At 41.4% G+C, this 22607-nt stretch overlaps 1 protein-coding gene across 9 annotated transcripts in view; it reads right to left on the reverse strand.

Annotated features, from left to right (window-relative positions):
• pyd (zonula occludens-like protein polychaetoid) overlaps positions 1–22607 on the reverse strand; it is a 321021-nt gene that overhangs the window by 117429 nt on the left and 180985 nt on the right. For all 9 annotated transcript variants that reach the window (XM_072296556.1, XM_072296555.1, XM_072296554.1 and 6 more), the window contains exon 3: positions 13892–14045. In XM_072296556.1, coding sequence (XP_072152657.1) covers positions 13892–14045 — 154 coding nt within the window. The remainder of the gene's footprint in view (positions 1–13891; positions 14046–22607) is intronic.

Genomic DNA, 22607 nt, shown 5'->3' on the forward strand with positions numbered 1-22607 from the left:
AAACAAAATCCGCTTAACATAAGGGCTTGGTTCTTGATTTAAAGCTAGATTCTGATTGAATCAAGAGTACTTTTTCTTGTTGATGTTTTAAGAGTCTGGACTCTAGATCCAATGTGATTTTTTTCCAGTATAAGGGAAAAAATGATGGACTAACTAGCGGGTCTCTCGTGGGTTGTCGTTAGTTAGTCTATTATCTACTTTCTTTGTCCATTGAAACCACACGCTTCCACCGATGGGATCCTTCCATATCCCTTTTGTCTTCTCTGTCTATAGGTTTGTCTATCAATTTTAACAATCGACCCGCAGCGCATGAATTTTAGACATCCCGCACCAAACGGTATACAGACAGATTATAGATTGGCGGTGGCCAATGAAAAAGCGTACCTCACATATACTGCCATGCTAGGGAAAAACGTCGCATGTTCCTTTAAACGTCGCCCGATTTCCTTTCCTAAAAACCGAATTTATTGGACAAATTTTTAATATTTTTTTCGAATTTTTCAGATAATTTTGTTCGCAACTTGATCTAACATATCCGAAAATGTAACGGAAAAATATGCATAACTTTCCTCAAAAATACAAGTTTTGCCCAGGGCCGGATTAAGGGGGTGGCTACATGGGCCGCGGCCCATGGCGGAAAAATTAGGGGGCGGCAAATTTTGCAATTTTTTTAAAAGCAGGTACAAAAAAATCGGATTCAGAAAAAAATTACAAACAAGAAAAGGGGACAAAATCTCTCATTTCCTGAGAGTTCATTAATTTCTAATTTTGTCGTATTTCGGTGATACAAAAGACTGCGCACCTTTAATTACTTGAGTTAAGAGAGGAACCAAACACGTTATTTGGCCTGGAGCGGCGCGGCGCAAAGAGAAATGATAACGAGGACTTGAGATGAAAAGGAGAAACCCTCGACGCAGCGCGGCGGTCGGCATGTAACACATATTAGCGCCTACGAGACTGCATGAATACTTCACGCATTGCGTCAAACACAGTACGGTCAACAGCGGTCGGCGCGGCGTGAAACGCACAGTGCCTACAAGACTACATGAATACATCACGCATTGCGCCAAACACAGTGTGGTCAGCGCATCACGGCGGCGCGGCGGAAGTTAAAATTATTAAACCACATTTATGTTTGTTCTTTCTTAATTTTTTAGTTCATTTCTTACAAATGAAAGGCCTTGTCCCCACAGAGATAGGTTTACGGAACTGAACTTTCGCGCGAAGTTCCGTGAACTTTTGCCAGTAGTGTTGACAGGGCTTACGCAAAAAATGTGTCCAACACGAGTGAACGCGTCTTATGCACCCTTCTCTCCGGCACGTTCACTTGATGGTTTTTATTGATGTTTCAAAATGAATGAGAAGAGGGCGGCAAAATACAGGCGGCCCATGGGCGGCGAGTAGGTAAATCCGGCCATGGTTTTGCCCGGAGAAATTTGGCAACTCTCGAATGTTCATACGGCGATTTTCCTTAGCAAGGCAGTATAACTGTCGTTCAATAGGGAAGCGGGGGTGGGAATGGGCCTGTTGCACAATTTTTTTTCCTTGCTTGTATAGAGAGAACTAAGGATCCTAGTGTCACAGGAATGTTCCCAGAGTTTTTAAACAACTGGAGACCCCTAAAAACTCCACTCAAAAACGCCCCAAAATTCGGATTTTCAAAACTGTCACTTTTACCGGGGGACGGATCCGTTACTTTCGTGACAGTACAGTACATGACAAACCTGCGGATCGATTATTGAAATTGATAGACAAAGCTATAGACAAAGGAAACAAGAGAGATATGGAGAGATCCTATTGGTGGAAGTGGGCCGTTGCGACGGACAAAGGCGAACTAAAACGGCAACTCACGAGAAAGCCGACAGTTAGTCTATCATTTTCTTCCTTTGTCGATAGGAGCCACCCATTTCAACCAATAAGATCGCTCCATACTCCCTATGTCTTCTTTGTCTATCGCTTTGTCTATCAATTTCAATAATCGGCCCGCTGGTCTCTTCGTCTTTTACAATGTATTTCTCCATAAGAAATTGGCAGCCGCTTGATAAAGGGACCAGGTTTGTCATGTATTGGGGCGTCACGAGTGTACCGAATCCGTTCGGGCGTTAAAGTGACAGTTTTGAACGGGTCGTTTCCTAAAACAGTTATTTTTTCATTTGGGAGGTGATTTCAAGATTTTTCAACAGCACCATCCGTCTTTTCGTGAGATTTGCCATTGGAATCATGCAGTTGTTAATTCGCAAATCCCCGCACCTTGCAACAGGCTCACTGCCAAACCTCTCTCAAAATGGAAATGATCCCAAGTCTTTGATGTTTTACTCACGAAGCGACAACTATGACTTCATTCGCATTTTCGCCGAGTGCAGATTTATCGGAATTCCTGGCGTACAATACTATTCCATTTGGAATAGCATTAAAATCGTTTGGGACACCGCAATCATGGCATTTAGTTTCGACAGACTTCCACGTTCGCAATACTTATCGCAGTTTTATCGTGAGGGAAAAAGTCACTGACACGCTCTGGTTAGAGACTACTTCGCGTACCTCGAGTGTGAATAATCGATACGTTTTAAAAGTGTAACGGCGAAAATCGATATAAATCGAGATTAAACCATTCATTATGTTGAATATGAAAAAGGCATTGATAAACAGTGGCGAGGCGTGAATGATCGATTATCGATTTTTCTCCATTTGAAGCTATGGTAAAGAATCGATTGTTAAGGTGTTCGCTGCGAACACTCTCTTTATCAATCCTTTACCATAGGCTTAGATGGTAGACCAATCGATTTATCGCAAAACACGCCGCGCCACTGTTGATAAAATATCGAATCGCTCCTCCAGAGGTTTACAAGGGTTGTCAATTATTGAACCGTTCCTTTTGTAAAGGATCCAAGAATAAACAATTCATGAGCTCTGGAGGGTATGCAGGATGAAAAACTCAAGCCTCAGAGGTGTTCGTTGCTTCACTGAAAAAAAAAAATCTCGGTGTAATTACTAAGAAAAGGGTAAAATTACCAAGAATTCAGGGTTCTATTTGATCCCAGTTTTTTCTTGGTAAAATTACCATTTATGGAATTGGTAATTTAACCGAGAAATCTCGGTAAAATTATTGACTTTCTCGGTAATTTTACTGATCCCCGGTAAAAACACTGATATTTTTTTTATGGACTGTGGGAGAATTACCGAGATAAAATGGCAAAGTTACCGGGAATCGATTACCAATAAAAGTGGTATTCTTACCTGAAAAAAACAGTAAAAATACCGGTTTTTAGGTATGCTTACCAGCCTATCTTGGTAAAATTACCAATAATTGGTAAAAAAATGAGATGGTAAAGGTACGAACGGGCTTGGTAAAAACACCGAGAATTTTTTTTCAGTGTTGGACCCTTTAAAAATTAACGGTTCGATGGGAGCCAGGATCTGAGGACGTGACTGGTATCTTTAAATCGTTTGCTGAAACGCAATATCTTAAGAGCGGTCCCGTTTACATTTTGAACTATGCGTGGAAAGTGCGGACCATTTTCCTGGACAATCTCCAAATGTAAGTTAAAGCTAATGCACCTCTGATCAAAGACACGACATTGTGTGGTTTTCCATCTTTCATTTTGTCATCATTGACTGTGGCAAATGGCTACATCGTCAACCTTTCTCGAGAAGAAGCAAGGTAAAGGTTACAGAGACCTTTTGGTTAAACTCTCAACCTTTCTCGAGCAAGAGTATAATTCTGCCGTGCTAAGGAAAAACGCCGTTTCTGTCGGGGTACGTATCGATTCTTGAAGGGGCCCCTCCAAGAATCGATACATTTCCATAGGTTTAAATGGAGAAAAACAGTGTTGCCAGTTTGCTGGATGCGCCAATGCGTGGTATCGTTTTTGAAACGGGAAGCTCAAAAAAACATGAATTTCTTACGCAGTTTGTGAAGTTAGGAGTGCATTTCAGACTTTTTTGATGCGCTCATCGTGATTTTTGAGCCATTTGCTTTGAGAGACAACTCTTATTTTTGCTCTAGCAAAAGTTTGCAACAGGCCCATAGACTAACCAATGACAACCCACGAAGGACCCTGCACTGGAAAAAAAACACATCGGATCTAGAGTCCAGACTCTTTAAAATATCGACAAGAAAAAATACTCTTGATTCAATCAGATGTAAGCTTAAATCAAGAACCAAGCCTCTTAATTTGAGCGGATTTCCTTTTGATTTAAGCTTTAATCTGATTGAATCAAGAGTCCTTTTTCTTGTCAATGTCTTCAAGAGTCTGGACTCTAGATCCTGAGTTTTTTTTTTTCAGTGTGTAGTTAGTCCATCATTTTTCTCTTCACTCTGTATAACAATCACCTGTTTCAACCGAAAGGATTGCTTCATTTGCCCTATGTCTATAGTTTTGTCTATCAACTTCGATAATCGGCTCGCTGTTCTCACGGTCAACCACCCGCCAATACAGACACACGACACGACACTGATATTGCTTATCCGTTCAATTTGGCTGTAATGTGTTGGGAGTCATCATTGCCGACGGTGGAGCTGCAGTGCGGCCAATCTGCGCGAAAACCGGTTCGCTCCTCCTTCATGATTTGCAAAAACAACTCATCTACGCGGGGTTTCCATCGGAGTTGGGCGCTTCTTCCTTTATTGGTCTTTAGCTTTCGCGTGGTTTACCATTCAGATTTTTTCGCAGGAGCAGATCCTCGCCGCACGATGAAACGAGTCGATGAGAGAAGTCGAACAACATTTGGAAACTTTATGAGCTCATAACTTCATTATAACAATCAGTGATTGCCTTAAAAAGTGGTTTCATTGGTTTTCTTGCAAATTTACCTTAAAAAGCACCACTCAAACTTTAACATTTCAGAAAGAAAACATCTAAATTTGCAGCTTTAATCACAAAATTAATGTCCGACCTCTCCCATGGACTCGATCCACTGTGCGCAGAGTCGGGACGTTCACCGATTGAATGCTACACGCAAAAAATTAAACTGCTGATTTAACAATTTAATTAAAAAAAAGTGACTGCAATGTTTCAACGTTGCAAACGGAGATACGTGGTTCCGCCATTGGCGTGGTGTGAATGATCGATTATCGATTTTTCCGCGTTTGAAACTATGGTAATGAATCGATTATCAAGGTGTTCGCTGCAAACACCCTGTTTATCGATCCTTTTCCATAGGTTGAAATGTCATAACAATCGATATATCGCAATTCACGCCACGCCACTGGGTTTTAAGCGCAAAAAAAAGATCATAGAGCCAATCCTGTGGACCAGGGAATTCGCGGAATGATTAGACTTAATATATATTGACTTTTATAAAATGTCTAATTTGAGGATATGACGGAGAATCCATTGGGTGACGTCACTTCTTGGGGGGCTTGCTTCTTGTTACTTGCGCCTCGTAAAATAAATAAGATGAAAGTTACGCTGGATGGAGCGAGGCCCCGGGCCCGGGAGCACAGTGCCACCGACCGAACCGGCTGCCCCTCGGACTTTCGTCCCCACCACCACGCGGTTGCCAAAAGTCCGTCCAAATCAAAATTTAAAACAATTTCGTAAACAGATACCACGAAAGGAGAGATAAAATCCGTCCTTAAATTAATTGAACGTTAAATCGTGCTTGAGCTAAAACAAAAATCAAAATATAAAAATGGGAAGTTGAACATGGGATTAGTCCAGAAGACGCCATGTAATTGGGCCAAAGTTAGGGTCGATTTTTCTGAAAGCCTTCTTTAAAGACACTGTCCTCTTCCTTACCAGAATTAAACTCACGTGATCTGTCGGTGGGAATTTGGAACCGTCTCAATGCAAAGGAAATCGATGCAATTTGAGCCATTTGGTAACTAAGTGGCGCAAAGTTGAAATTTGGATTTAGCGTCAAAGATTAAATAGGAAACACAGAAAAAACAGTTAGTCTAATCGTTATATTTGCCTGCGGACTGATTCTTGAAATTGGTAGACAAAGCAATAGACAAATAAGACAAAAAGGATAAGGATGTATCCTATTGGTATAAGCGAGTGGTTGCGATGGACAAGGAAATATACTAACTAACGGCAACCCACTGGCGACCCTACACTTAGTCTATCGTTTCCTCCTTTAGTCCATATGAACTACTCATTTCAATCAATAGGATCGCTTCATACTCCCTATGTCTTCTTTGTCTATAGCTTTGTAAGTATTTCAACAATCACGTTCCTGAGGGCCGATTATTGAAATTGATAGACAAAGCTATAGACACAGATGACAAAAAGGATATGGAGGGAACCTATTGGTGGAAGCTGGTGGTTGCAATGGACAAGTAGATAATAGACTAACTAACGGCAACCCACGAGAAACCTGACAGCTAGTCAATCATTTTCTCCCTTAGTCTATAAGAACCACCCATTTCAACCAATAGGATCGCTCCATCATCCTTATGTCTGCTGTTTAGAGCTCTGTCTAAGCATTTCAATAATCAGCTCCCTGGACCACGTATCTAAAGAAGTAAGGATCTCTGAGACAGAGTTTCCAGTAGAATGGCAACTATGGTTACCAGCGCTCAACACTCAACACTTATCATCTGGGCAGTGGCAGTGGTTGTAGCTTGGCGTGCTACCATTTGCCAACGATTTGGGCTTTGAGCCTATCTCGAGGCCCTGGAGGCTCACAAGTGGATGCCGGACGCTTTCGCTGACCATGCTACCGACCAGAAGCGACTGTCATAACAGCTACTGAAATATTCAGTAATCCAATTTGAGCCCTGGATCTCGGGTCAGTGAAGAGAGAGAGAAAAGGAAAGGATTTAAACGGATTGACGTCTCACACACTCACATCAAACGGCCCTAGTTAAACAGCGGATTGATTATTGCCATTGATAGACAAAGCTTCAGACAAAGAAGACATAGGGAGTATGGAGCGATTCTATTAGTTGAAATGGGTGGTTCCTAATAGACTAAGGGAGAAAATGATAGATTAGTTGTAGGGTCTCTCGTGAGTTACCGTTAGTTAGTCTATTACTCACCTCCTTTGTCCATTGCAACCACCCGCTTCCACAATTGGATCCCTTCAAATCCCTTTTGTATTCTTTGTCTACAGCTTTGTCTATCAATTTTAATAATCGGCCGGCAGGAGAGGCGAATCTACGTCCAGTCTTTTTAGGGAGAGTCTGTCTTACTTGAACTTGGTCGTGCAGAGATAGGGCTTTGGGGTGTATATTAAAAAAAAATTGTTTTGATTTGCATGAAATTGCTTTGGTTTTGATCATTTTTTTAAGTCAATTACATTTTTAAAATTAATAACATGTTTTAAAATAATTTTTTCTTCTCAAGTGAATTCCATACTCCAACCCCGGCGAACGTTGAAGAACGTTACACGATTGAGACAGTATTCTTTATTGGTAGATAGGACGTTTCTACGGTGATACTTTTGCAGATACATTCGATTGGACTCGGTAAAATGAATCAATCTACAGGAGGGTAAAAAAAACCTGGGTCAGGATGGTAGATAGTACACAGTATAGAGTCTGCATGGTCCTGCGCTACGAGAACACTCGTCCTCAGGAAGCGCCTTCAATAACACGAACGGCAAATGTCACTGCACTCTCTAAGACGCGCGGGCAGACTTCTCCTTCCGGCGCGGCGCTTCTAAGACTACCAGTGCGGCAAATCGATTCCCAACGGGTAATCGACTAAGATCTTGTTATTAACAGATGCTGGATCACAAGCTCCTTCAATTGCACTAGCGGCAATTTCATACACTTGATCTCTTCGCTCGTATCAGTCACATTTGAAGGAGAAGTTAAAGCTAATTTTCGATCGTTCTGTCCAGAGCCAGTGTAACTGACAGAGTTACACTTTACATTATGCCTAATTTTTAGGCAGGTCAGTTTTCCTTCGATCGCCAACAGTTTTACAGTGCTATAGAATACATGCGAATCGATCAAATTTCAATTGTTTTGATTGTGTTCGGTAGGTTATTCAAAATTAGGTAATGGGACGATTTTTATATTAATTGCAGATAGTTAGATCGTTACCTGAAGAAAGGCTGATTTAGTGGCCCAAAAGTTTTTTTTATTTTTCTTCTTTTCTTTGTTTAAATTTTTTTCATTCGAAAAACCTTCCAGAGAAACTCGACACAAATTTTGGATGAAACAGAGAAAATGAGAGAAATTTTCTTGATTAATTGAGGAGGAAGTGAGAACATAGATAAAAAAAGAAAAGAAAAAAGCAGGGAACGAGGAGTTGAGATATGGAAAATATTAGATGAGAAGATCCGTTTGTAGAAAAAATATACAATTCCAGGGACTCGAACTCATTGAAAATGATCGATTACCAGGATACACCTCAATAATCGATTTTTACCACAGCTGTGAATGGGAGAATATTGACAGCCGCTGAATCAAGCTCTGCCACTGCCGCGCAAACTAAGCGCAGATCAAAATATGACGTACAGAAAGAAATTGAATTCGACCGATTACATGGAACTAGGAACTTTTTCGTAGATTAAACAAGACCGCCTTCCTGTCATACAAGGCTTCGGTGTTGCAGCTATTGATACATAATTAAGAGCAAGACGAGATAAAGATTACCCAATTGTGATGGGAAGTTTGCAGCTTAAAACAAGACGAAAAAGACCCGACGTACATTCAAGTCGTGAACGGTCTCCCGTAAAAATAACAACGAAAGAAACACCACCAGAACCATTACTTGGAACACGAGTATTTTTTGGTCATGAGGCAAGTGCAGAAAGTACAGAAACGATAGCACAAGGAGCATTCCTCATGTATGTACTTCGATCTACTTAGAAGTCGACCTGCGATACTTTTCTGAATGGTCGAGTATTCATCAATTATTATGAAGCGCTCGGCAAATTCTGTGTTCAGCCGATTTCGGTGGAAAAATCACAAATTTTAAGACTAGCAGCCGCGATGTCGCCCTTATCCTAAGAGTCGATTGACAAGCAGGTTTCTTTTGAAAGCATTTCATTTCAATCTTTAAGAAATTAATTAAGGACAACGGTTGCCTAGGGGCTAGTTGTTGATTAGGATCAGCGGACTGATTATTGAAACTATGTCGATACGAAGAGACGAGACATGATTAGATAAGGCTTTATCTTCGCCGTGCAATATATCGCACTTTGATGTCTAACTAAGCTGACATAAATTCCAATTATCGGTCCGTTGAGGGGGAACGTGGCTTTAACTATAAGCGCGGGATTACCCCCTCAAAGTTGCTCGAAGTATAATTAAAAGAAGTTCTACTGATCGTCACTTTATAATGTGAAAGAATATAGAATTCTGAAGGATCGAAAAAATCGAACAATTCATCACTTAGGAACCGATTACATTTCACAAACCTCTTCATGTCAGCTAGTTAAGACTCGTTGATAAAAAATCGGACATAGCCTGGAATCACATCAATTTAACCAAATGACGCTCTAAATTTTTGACAAATCAAAACTGATTGCCTCAATCTTCTTCTTAGTGAACATGAATTGGTGGCATTCTTTTATAGGGAAATGTATTAGTTCCCAAGGAACCAAAATTCACTTTTGATTCCGAACGGTGGAAATCTCAAAAATTATTTTATAAAACTATCCGAGAATATCGACTGATTCATAATTTAGGAACTGATTACGTTTCACAAAACCATCTACAGTATCAACTTGCTCCTTCGGACCTCGCACCAACGCGACACAACACTCCCCGAATCCTCTTTCGGGAACTTCAGCGGTTGAGCACACTTAGCTTTTTATTGTTAAACGTTGTGCAATATAACACGTGCCGGCGTGGATTTTTTTCGGAGCTCCTACTCGGACTCAGATTGATGCGAGAGGGATGGACAAAAACCCGCGGTTGACCCGAGACTGACTGTTGGTCAGCCCGGCTGGAAAGAGGAGCCTCTCTCGAGGGAGGTGACGAGGGCGGCATCGTAATTGGATTAGGAGTCCGGCGAAGCCGTAGTAGTGGTCGAAGATCGAATGCGACTGGGGACCAAGACACACGAGTTGATAGGTAGGTAAAGCGTCTGCTTAAAGGTGTAAATTACCGACACACGTAATCAGGGTGTCTACCGAAACGAGCTGCCCAAAAATCAGTACTTGGGACTCTTTTAGTACATTCCCGAGAAATTTAGTACCTCCTCGGTAGAAAAATTCAGTACTTTTTCAGTGGCTCCAATTGACGAGATTCGACAAATTTTACAAATTTGAATTTCTTGCTCAAATTGCGACAAATATGACAAAAAAATTCCGGAGAAAAGTTCTTACGGAATTTCCGCACCTTCTCAGTTCTGAGAAATTTAGTGCCTCCTCAACAGAAAAATTCGATACTTTGTGAGTATCTTCATTTGACGAAATTCAACACATTTCGAAAATGTGAGATTCTCACTCGAATTGCGATAGAAATGACGTAAACGCAAAATTTCATGGGTGGCGTAAGCGTCCAGCCCACGTACAAACTAGACGCTTCAAAGAGACTCATCGGTTACCCCGACTCACACCGCTGGCCAATGGGAGAGCCGGGAAAGCCATCGATGAGCCTCTTTGAAGCCTCTAGTTTGTAAGTGGGTTGGACGCTTACGCCACCCATGAAATTTTGGAAAAAAAGAATAACTGGCTGCACGATCGCGATCTTGCAGGCAAATACTGCTCTAAGAATCAACGCGTGGAGAGTTGCATACTTTCCACGCTTTATTAGAAGACACGTGGTACACGGAGAAAAAAAACTTCGTGCGTGGGACCCGAAGTTGAGGTCATATGGTTTTCGGATTACGTACCTAAAAACTTTAGGTCCAGCTGCCGAAGTTCGGGTCAGACATCGAGGCACTTCGGTATGTACCGGAGTACTTCAGATGTGTGACCCGAACCCTTCGGTATGTATCGAAGTACTTCAGATGTCTGACCCGAACTTCGGCAGGTAGACCTCAAGTTTTTGGATACGTGATCCGAAAACTTTAGAGATCCATATAACCTCAACTTCGGGTCCCACGCACGAAGTTTTTTTCTCTGTGTATGGAGGAAAAAATTCAGGACTCTCTTGCGAATAATTGCCACGCTTTCTCAGCACTTCCGAACCGCCCTTAAAAAAAACAGTACTAATTCCGGACTGTTCTATTTTTCAATTCTCTAACTTTCCTAGACTTTCCCCTCACCATTGAACAAAACATCATCTTACATTGCTTCTTTTCATCAATACAGCTTAACTGCAGACTTAAAATTTTACAAGATGAAGAAAAGACTTCGCCATTGTTACAATTTAGAGGTTGCATTAGCAATTTGTTTTATACATCACAGCTTTATTATAGTGTTCCCATGCAAAATTCGAAAAATGCTAACATCACCTAGCGTAATTTTGACTGTAGAATTCAGCAAATTTGCTAGCTCATTTTTGCCAGAATGGAGAATTTGCGTGCAAATTTTTTATTGTTTTATCTGAAAGTGCTTAAAGAGCTGATTTCACAGTATTTTTCATAATTTTTTCTGATATGGAAAATAGTATAAAAATAGATTTATAAGTGAGAAAATGCATCGCTTAGTGACGTCATCTGGCGGCATTTCCCATTTAAAAACACATATTTTAGCAGATTAGATCATGTTGTCATATCTTCTCCGATAATTGCTGAATTAATGAACCAAGGGTATCCTCATGAGAACTGCAGTTCTCTCAGGAGTTTCCACTTAAACACGAAATTCATCAAATTTCAGACACCTGCAAATTTTCTATTGTCAGTTAAGCGGCATGTTGTTCCTTGTTCCTCGGTCCTGGTAATGCTACGTGGTCACAACGAATTTAGAGTTCACGGTTGGGGCCTCTCTTTCATAAACTAATTTTTCACGTGGTGGACGATACGATAAACGAGACATGAAAAACGTGATGGAACGTCACGCACGCCTCGAGGTGAAATCAGCCCTTGAGATGAAATCTTGACCTCCGAGAGAACGCTCCACGCTCCAGACACAATGCCGAAAAACATTCTAATTACGTCACCAAGCACTTGCACTCGCAACCAGCGTCTGGATCGCTCTGGGTTAAACGCGCTAACGGCATGGTGTCTAGAATTTTTCACCAGGCTCATTCCCTAATTTTCCCTGATTTTCAGGAGCTCATTCCCTGATGAGAACCCGAAGTTTTCTCCCACTTCCCCGGGATTTTCTAGGGGAAAAGAATATAATTCTCCAGAGCTCCGTACACGAATATCGAATTTAATTCAACTTTCGGCCATTTCTTTGGTGCATATTCAATATTTTAATTCCGATAGCGTTCCTGATGTTTATATTATCTGGTCAATGAAAGCTTCTCCAGTCGTTGGATGATTTGGACCGAGTTTAGCAGAAAGGAACCAAGCCACATCAGCTACTGCCAAGTTTAACTAGGCAATTTGATTATTTGTAACTTCAAATATTTGTGCGTTTAAAAAAGAATCGAACCTCAAATTGAAAAAAGAAGAAAAAATTAAGGAACAACAGAGTCGAGACGTTATCGGGCATTTTAAATTTTTCTCCCGAATCTGAGCGACACCTCACTGGCAGCATAGAGAGGAACATTGCGAGTTTACGCCTAGCGCCGTCGCGCCTTCAATTTTGCAGAGGCAACACGGACATCCATCATGTACGAATAGTTGTATCTCTGCGCCGTTACCAACGCACCTCCTTTTACTTGGCTTTACTTCCATACTACGTTTTTTTTTTTCAGTTTGTCTCATTTGTATTTTTAGAGGTGCTTTAAAGACTGTATGAGCAGCACAGCCGTAAAAAGGAGAGCCGTAATAATCGAACCTTGTTTCTTAACTTTTCTCACGCACTGGCAGCATAAAGCGGAGCTGCAGAACATCGCGAATTCACAGCTCGCGCCATCGCGCCTTCAATTTTGCAGATGCAACCCAGACATCCATCAAGTACGAATAGTTGTATCTCTGCGCCGTCTTTCCATTTGCTCTATTTCCATTTTGTGTTAGTTTCTTTTGTCTCATTTGTAGTGGTGCTCTTCAAGGGCTACGTGAGCAACAAAGCCGAAAATAGGAGGTGCCCTAATCAATTATCATTTTGAAAAGAAAAAAAATGTTAGAGGTCTCTCAAGCGATCAAAAAGGCGCACGTTTAAAAATTGACTGTACTACCTCTTCTGAGGGAGGGGCACATTGCGGATGAGGACGGGGGGGGGGGTGATAAAGCGTCTCTATGTCACCAAAAAGGTGAAAATTTTGAAGAAAAGGATTTTTTACCGATCTTAGAAATTTTATGTATAGGTATTTTGACACTTGACGAAAGTTCGAGAGCTAGTTTGATTTCCTCACTTAATGACGCTCATCATCCCCTTTTCGAGAACTATAATCGAGAAAATTTTTTAAAAAGCTAATTTTACGACGGAGAGTGACCAATTTTTCGCGTAATAGCGAAATCTAAAAGCGCGAAGCGTGATAGCGGAAGTTTGCACACTTCATTTAATCGAATGACTGCTAGTGAGTGAAATAATTGTCATTCATTACAGCTCGATAAAACCAGTATGTCCCAATTTTTTACATTCTCCTCTTCAAAATATTGAGCTCCGGATACAAAATCTGAATTCAGCAGATAAAAAAAAAAAACAAACAAACAAACAATGGATGGATGTTTGTATTTCTCACCCGTGAATGGGACTTAACTTGAGTCTTGCCTGACTGTTCAATTCACAATCTTGTATACCAAATTGTGCGGTGAGTTAAAAAGCAATAAGGCGTTCTTGAATCACCTCATTCGTGTGTTTTATTCTTTCAAGAATCTCTCCGAGTGATGAAATGAATGAGCCCCATGCTTAACAAAAATCGCCTCTTTGAAAATTTCGCCTCCATAAAATGATACTTCTGGTTCCGCCGACGGTCACGATAAATCTTAGAAATTCACTAGACATTAAAAAGGAAGAAGATAAAAAGTGAAGATTGAATAAAGCTAACCTGTTCTTCCACGGGTTCCTGGAACATTTCTACCGGTTGTCCTCCATTGGTAAGAGGTGGTAAAGGAGGAGGTGGGGCGTCGAAATTTGGAGAGGGAGGGGTAACACTATGAAAGGTGGTAGCACAAGGAGGAGGTGGTGGAGGAAAGGAGTCCCTGAAACAAAAATACAGAGCTACAGTTATTTGATCGTTCATTAAAATATCATGTCACGGTGCAAAACAGAAAATCATATTGCCAATTTCGAAATACATATAGTTGGACAGAGGAAGAAAACGCCAGTATTTTTTTCGATGCTTCCTTGTTCAAGTACGCACTGCTGTACTATTTCTTCTCCCTTCTCCGCGCTACTTCTTAAATAATTCCTCAAGTTCGTGAAAACTGATATATCGTATCTTTTCTTAGGGTGACACGTTTTCTTAAATTTCAAAATCCCAACTTCACAGGAATTTTAAACATCAATTTGCCGACTTTCTAGAGTACTTTTCTGGGAAAATTACGCATACAAACTTCTTAACTCAAAACATTTTAGGCGCAAAGTCGCTTGAAATTAAAATAATGCAACGCTCCAGAAGTAAGAAAACATGTCACGGTCATGTATAGCAAAGGTTCGTGACTTTACTCCGACTTTCAAGGGTGGGCAAAATTTTCTAGCTCTCAATGAACTTGTTACTCTGCTTTATTGAAGATGCAAGAAGTTGTGGTGGGAACAATTTTACGATGAGATGCCTCGGAGCACTGATCTAATGAGATGCATAATATTGGACTTATCATGCGGATTAGTTCGCGTGCTATGCACGCTATTGGAGACGGCTAAGTAACATTTACCAAGATTCGTGGCCAGCTCAGGTCTTGGACTCAGAGCTGCGTGCGTCGATCCACAAACTAAACCAGAATATTAGGAGGTTCCGAAATTTATCGAACCTGAGGCGTTTCAAATTCCAGTGGCGTGGCGTGAATAATCGATTATCGATATCTCCCCATTTGAAACTATGGTAAAGAATCGATTACTAAGGTGTTCGCTGCGAACACCCTGATAATCGATCTTTTTTCATAGGTTTAAATGGCATAACGATCGATATATCGCAATTCACGCCACGCCACTGCAAATTACCCTCATTAAGTACACCGAGAAAATTCGGTCTCAGAACAGAATGGTGCGGTGGAACCGGTAACATTTGGATTGCTAGGAGCGAGCCGAAATGATGGGAGGCGGGTATTCGGGGCAATTCCGTCGTGCTAAGGAAGAACGCCGTATGAACCATCAGGAGTTGCCAAATTTTCTTCGAAAATAAAACGAATTTTCAAGAAAAATTGTAAATATTTCTTTTCGGTTTTTTGGAGATAGTTTTTTCGGAATTTCATCCAAAACGTCTGAAAATTTCAAAGAAAACTATTCATAACTTACTTAAAAGACAGATATTTTTTGAGAAGAAATTTGACAACATTCGAATGCTCATAGGGCGTTCCTTCTTAGCACAGCAGAATCAGTGCAGTTAATAACCGCCAGGGGGCGACACCGCTAAACTGACTTCTTCGTCTTCGTTGGGTTTGGATCCACGAGGGAATTTTGATACGAATTAAACAATTCAATCTGAAGAGATTTTCACGGAGCATTCGACTTATTAAATGAAAATCATCATCATTTCCTTTTAAAACTGCCATCATCTTTCATTCAGCTCATCGTCACTGTTAAATTTAAAAGTGGTAAAGATCATTTCTTTGAAGTTTAAAAAAAATTCTTGTTTTTCAATTAAAGAAAACATTTTAAGGCAAAGAAACGATTTTTAGGAGACAGAATTCATTTTTGCAACTTTTTAGGTCATCAAATAAGTTTTTTTTTAAGTTTTAAAATAGGGTTCTTCTTAATTTAATAGAAAACTTAATTTGTCATCCAAGACACATTACACTAGTTCGAAGAAGAAAAAGAAATTACCGAAAAAAACAACACATTCTAAAATTCAGATACTATCGATGGATTATCGAATCGTTATCCAACGTGGCGAAGAATCACCTAAAGTATGGACCTTAAAGTGTGAAAAACGCTGAGTTGAAGGAAGGCTAAGGCAGCCAAGGGAAAGGCAGGGGGCCGGGCAGTAGAGCTAATTTCGGCTCTTAGCGGCACTTCTTCCTTCATCGTTTCCTGCTTCGAGAAGCATACCTTAATTTTTCGTACGGAGCATGTAATTACAGGTTGCGCCACGCGCTGCAGGTCAGCCAGCTCGGTAGCGTGCATTAACAACACCTCTACAACCTCGGAGAAATTCCTAACAACCAAACGGTTAAAACCCTACCCAGCGATAGAACTGCTCAGTCTTTCAAGATTTCTTAAGCCTTGGATTAACCAGAACCGGGGATGCAGATGGAAATTTCACGGGATGAAATTTTATTTCCAATGAGATTTCAGCGATTTTTCAGGGGCACCGTATGCAACCCGCAACAACTGACCGAGTATTTCATTAAAATCTTTACTAAATTTACTAAATTAACTTATTAATTTTGGTTTTAAAAAAAAAATTGGAGGGAGAATAAGATCTTACTGCTTCTATGTATTTCCTAGCATACTAAGTACATCCCACAGCAAGCGAAATACAATGCACTGGTAAAAAAAGTAGCTTGGATCAAGAGTCCAGACTCTTAAAAACATTGATAAGAAAAAACACTCTTTAATCAATCGGATTTTCCCTTGAATCGAAGAGCCAAGCCTCTTGATTTAAGCGGATTTCCATTTGAATCAAGAGTATTTTTTCTTGTCAATGTTTTTAAGAGTCTGGACTCTAGATCCAAGCTACTTTTTTTTACCAGTGTGGCGTGGCGTGCTTTGCGATATATCGATTGATCTGCCATTTAAACCTGTGGAAAAGGATCCATAAACAGGGTGTTCGCGACGAACATAATCGATTCTTTATACTATACCTTCAAATGGGGAAATATCGATAATCGATCATTCACTCCTCGCCACTGGAAATATAAGTATTTCGGCTTTCTCCATGGATCTATACCTACTGTTCCTGATCATGATCTCAACACTCTGAGTTACAAACCCATCCAAGATGAGTTTGAAAACTCTGCGCGGGGAGAAAGATCCAGCGCAGAGCGGCAAAATCAGATCAGTCCGGGTCGATCAGATAAAACAATTAACTCATCAATTCCATTGTCCGTCGGAGGAAGTATCGTGCTTGTAAAACAATAGCCATTTTCTTCGCCTAGGTATCAATTTGATCAAATAAATGGAAGCCGACAATGCGTCTGAATTGAAATACCGCGCGTTCTGATTCGGAGCTCCTCCTTTGGAAAATCAATGAGTCGGCTGGATCGTTACCTCCGTGCTCCACTTAAGGGCCACCGTGAAATAATATCATTCGTCGCCTCGCGCTCACCTGACATCGATGAATGACTGAGATTTGAGATGAGCCCCATGAGTCCTAATACTCCATGCTTTCCAGGGCTCATGTGAAAATTCAGTTAAAATACTACGTTAGAACTGAGCGGCGCCATCGCACAATAACCGTGGCCCCGAAACCGTAAAACTCAAGCAGCAAGTGTGCGGATTTTGCGAGACTCACGATAAACAAACGCCAATCTGCCCCCGCAGAAAAATAAAAAATGGAAAAGTAGGACGCCAAAAAAGTTTTTTTTTTTTTTAAAAAAAAAAAAAAAAAATCTAGTTCACGTGTGAATTTCAAGTCAAGTATCATTCTCTGATATGCATAAATAAAGGATTAGCAAAGTGAACACAGAGCAGAGGTGGAGTTCTCTAACTTTTCCATGGTTTCCAGGACGAATTTCGAGAAAATCCCTCGATTCGCGAGACAACATGGGACGATTTTAGCGTACACTGTTTCCGAGAAGAACAGTAATGCCTCAACTGGACTACATTTTGCTATTAGGTACTACAATTTCTAGCTCATCCGTAAAACCACTCACAGCGGAGAAAAAAACTTCGTGCGTGGGACCCGAAGTTGAGGTCATAATGGATCTCTGAAGTTTTCGAAACAGTATCTAAAAACGATCCAGTGCCGAATTTAGACATTGAAGTTCCGAGTCTGCCGAAGTTCGGGTCACACATTCCTGAAGTGCTTCGGTACATACCGAAGTGCCTCGATGTCTGATCCGAACTTCGGCAGCTCGACCTCAAGTTTTCGCATGCGTGATCAGGAAACTTCAGAGATCCGGATGACCTCAACTTCGGAATCCCACGCACGAAATTTTTTTCTCCGTGCATAAGCATAGGGAAACTAATGTTGAATACGTCGTTTCTAACCGAGTCAGACGTATAGTTCCGCATTGCAAAATGGAGTCCAATTTTTTAAATCAAGTTCCCTTCGAAAAAACCAATCTGCAGGGTTGCCACAGAATTTAGAGAATGAAATTCCCTGACATTTCCCTGATTTCCCTGACACATTTTGGTGAAATTCCCTTATGACAATTGAAGATGTGACGGATGGTTAAGAGGGCATAATTGAGAATAGTTTTCAGGCGAAAGTTGTTGTTCGAGACCTCAAACTCATTCTAGGAAAGCAAATGAAGGTGATTTAACAAATTTCCCTGACATTTCCGGTTTTCCCTGACTTTTTAAAATTCCCTGACACTTCCTGATTTTCCCTGACTGTGGCAACCCTGAATCTAAAACCACGCATCCAAGACACGGGGCGCTGCGCGTGGCGACCCAAGTCCGGTTCGACCGTCGTCGTCGCCGTGGAAGCGAGCCGGACTGGGCCGCCACCGGACGAATCGATTGGAGTCATGCGATTATGGCAGGGAGGAGGGGGGCAACGGGGGGGCAACAGGGGGACCGCGAAGGGATCATCCGTGACCCGCGGGCATTGCCGAGCAGGTGATTTGCGTAACGCGGCCAATCATCCCAGGGGCTAAGCACCTAGCCAGTGCATCAGCTGTTCTTAATTGGTTCAAGGTCACCCGACATCCTCTCGCCCTCCGGGAATTCGCTGATGACCATCTTCCGAGAAGATGGAAGATGCATACATCGGATGGAGCCGCGTGGCGGATCTTGAAGCGTCAGGAAAAGAAAGCCCTCACCAGGGTGTCTACTAAAACAGGCTGGCTAAAAATCAGTACTTTTTCAGTACATTCCGAGAAATTCAGTACCTCCTCAATAGCAAAATTCAGTACTTTTTCAGTAGCTCCAATTGACGAGATTCGACAAATTTCACAAATTTGGAATTTCTTGCTCAAATTGCGACAAAAATGACAAAAAATTCCGGGGAAAAATTCTTACGGAATTTCCGCACTTTTTCAGTTCTTCCGGACCGCCCTTAAAAAATCCGGACTTGCAGACACCCTGCTGACACTGACAGTAAATGCTTCGCTTCCCAGACAAAAGACGCACCTACATGTTCACGCTGAAAACTACTCCAGGGTTTCCACAGGTCTGGAAAATCTAGAGAGTCGGGAAAATTCGGTGCGCTGATTATTGAATCTCGTAGACAAAACAATAGACAAAAAAGATAAAGAGAAAAATAATGAGGGAGTCTTTTCGAATTAAATGGGTCGTTCTTATGCACAAGTAAAAAACAACTTAGCGCTGAGCCCAGGTAAAATAGCGCTAGTTAATGCCACAGATGCTGAGCCCTACAGCTTCAGGGTCCAGATCCACAGGCTGTATATGCTCAAGCCTAATGCCTGTGGTTGGCGCTGTTTTACCAAAAGTGTTAGGGCAGCGCTAAGTTGTTTTTCCGTCTTCGGAGAAAATGATGGAATAACTCATCGTTTCCTGGACGAAGGAATGTAACTCAATTCCAGGATTGCTGCATTGACTCAAACAAATAATTTTTCAACAAGAATGTGCACTGAGCCGGTGCAATTGTTGACCAATATGCTTCTAATGATGCGTGAGATCAGGAGATAATTCAGCGATTTTCAGTTAGATATGCCCAAGATTCTCCTGGTAAAAATGTAATTGTAATGTAATGTAAAGTAATGAACAACGCACCATTAGTTTCCTTAGCACGTGAGGGTTTTTACAGATGAGCCAGACAGTGGCGTGGCGAGAATGACCATGACAAGGTACGAATTTAAGCAATCTGATACATGTTTCTTAACCAGAATTTCACGTAGAACACGATTAGCGCAACGAATATTACTGAAACTAACTCCTAACGAAGATTTCAACGTTTTTATTTCACATTGGTTACGAGGAATTTGAACTGCCCGCTCACAAGAAACTCAAAGCTCTACGTGAGTCAAATCGCGCGCTACAACGGTTTCAGCAAGCTTCTCCATCGAGCAATGTTCATTTCCCATCATATGTTGTTTAAACCACAAGAAATTTGCTATAGCTGAGCCAAACCGTCAAGATTGAGGTTTCCAGATTTTTAAATCGCAGAGACTATCATGATGAACGTTTAGCGCGCGATGTGAATCACGTAGAGCATTGAGTTTTCATAAGCGGGCGGTTTGAATTCACGCATCATGATCATTAAATATCTTCGTAAGGAGTTGATTTCGGTAACTTTTACTATGCGCATCGCGTTTTACGTGAAATTTTGGTTCAGAAACATGTATCAGAATGCTGAAATTCGTCTTGGGTCATGGATATATCGATTGTTATGTCATTTGAACCTATGGTAAAGAATCGATTATTAAGGTGTTCGCTGCCAACACCCTGTTTATCGATCCTTTTCCGTAGGTTTAAATGGCATAACAATCGATATATCTCAATTCACGCCACTGCAGCCAGAAATTGTCGTTCCTAGTTGTCAGTCGTCACACGCGCAAGAGGTGCAACGGCGAGGGAAAAGCTGCAAGGCGGAAAGATGAGGAGCAAGCGGCGGCGCACACTGGACCGCGTCAATAGAGGAAGTCGGACAAAATCTGGAAGCTTTGAAAGCTTGTATTTTCGAAAATATGAAGCAAGAAGGTTTGAGAGTGGCACCATTAGTTTTATCGTGAAATCTCCTTTCGAAAACACCCTTGAAATTGAATTTGTGACGAGATAAACATAAAAATTGTAAATTTTAGCCAAACATTTCATGTGCGACCTCTTCTGGTGGTTCGATCCAGTGTGCGGCGTGGCGCGGCGTCCTGTCCTGAGCGCGAGAAATTCGAGGAGCCGGTCCAACGGGTCCGTCGCCCGGGCGCCCGGGGGAGGCCCCAAAGCTCCCGTCCCAATCGACAACCACTTAACCTCAGCGAGGATCCTACCCAGATACGCGGTTTTTCCTCGGAGCGCGGGTACTGACCACTGGAGCAAGCTCCTGCGTGTCGCTGCCAAGAAGGTCATGCTGGCCTTTCGCATGACCGACATCCGCGGACCCGGGATCCTCGCGTCCGGAAGCGCAGCGACGCCACCGACGAACATGACCCGAGGGACCCGATCAAAAACCAGCGGGTTTCTCCAAAAATAGTTTCCATCTGGATCCAGACTTGTGTCCCTAACCTGAAACGGGTAGGGTGATTGAAAGGACTTTTGTGGAAAAGCGACATCGCTCATGACAACATGTCGTCCACACTGAAAAAAAAAAAAAAAAAAAAAAAAAAAAAACCACATTGGATCCAGAGTCCAGACTCTTGAAAACATTGACAAGAAAATATACTCTTGATTCAATCGGATTTTTGCTTGAATTAAAACGGAATCCGCTGAAATTAAGAGGCTTGGTTCTTGATTTAAGCTGGATTTTGATTGAATCAAGAGTACTTTTTCTTGTCGATGTTTTTAAGAGTCTGGACTCTAGATCCAATGTGCTTTTGTTTTCCAGTGCATAACGACGAACGGCGCACAGTGGGTCTGAGTCAATGGGAGAGGTCAGACAAAATTTGGAAACTTTAAACGCTCATAACTCCGTTTGTACAAAACTTTGAGGTTCTCAAAGTGGTTCCATTGATTTCTTCGTGGAATTTTCTTCTAGCAGTACCCCTTGAAATGCACGATGTGACGAAATAAACACCAAAATTTGCGGTTTTAGTCAAAAATGTCATGTCCGACCTCTATACTACTGCCGTGCTTAAGAAGAACGCCGAATGAGCCTTCATGACGTTGCCAAATTTCCGTCGATAACCAACTGAATTTACTGGGAGAATTGTGAATATGTTTCTTCCAGAATTTTCAGACAATTTTGTACGCAATTAAATCTAAAATGTCGGAAAATTTCAAGATAAAATATGCATGAACTGTCGTCAAGAATACATGTTTTATCAGGGAAATTTGGCAACTCTCGAATGTTCATACGGCGTTTTTCCTTAGCATGGTAGCTTAGGCGAGAAGACTGTGGATACCACCACCATTACCACCACAAGTCCTATACCACCTTATGCGCTAAAATAAAATTGATCATTTTTTAGGCTTCGGCGCACTCTTTATTCCGGCTATTTTGTCTAACAATAATATGATTTGAGCACGTTCTCCTTGTTGTTCCTGTCTATCCACCCTCCGTGTTGGCTATTAAAGTTGTGCTATCGGAAATAAAAAAAAAACTGCGAATCTGAATAAATTATTCCTCACTCGTTAATTTTTTAATAAATTCCCCGCTGAAAAAAGTGTGAGCAGATGACCAAAATATTAGCGCTTACAATTAGTTTTCAAATCCGTTCACACGCACGTTCTTGCTAACAGTTTTTTGTTTGATCGCTTCAGGCTCGATGAATGATTAGTGACGAACGAAACTGAATTATTGTGACTATTGACGCCCCGAGGCACGGTTAAAATGGGCAAAAGGACTCCAATTAGAGAGGGGAAAAAAGGCATAGTTTGGAGAGGCT

This window comes from Bemisia tabaci, chromosome 2 (genome assembly GCF_918797505.1).
Source record: "Bemisia tabaci chromosome 2, PGI_BMITA_v3".
Classification (NCBI taxonomy): Eukaryota; Metazoa; Arthropoda; class Insecta; order Hemiptera; family Aleyrodidae; genus Bemisia; species Bemisia tabaci.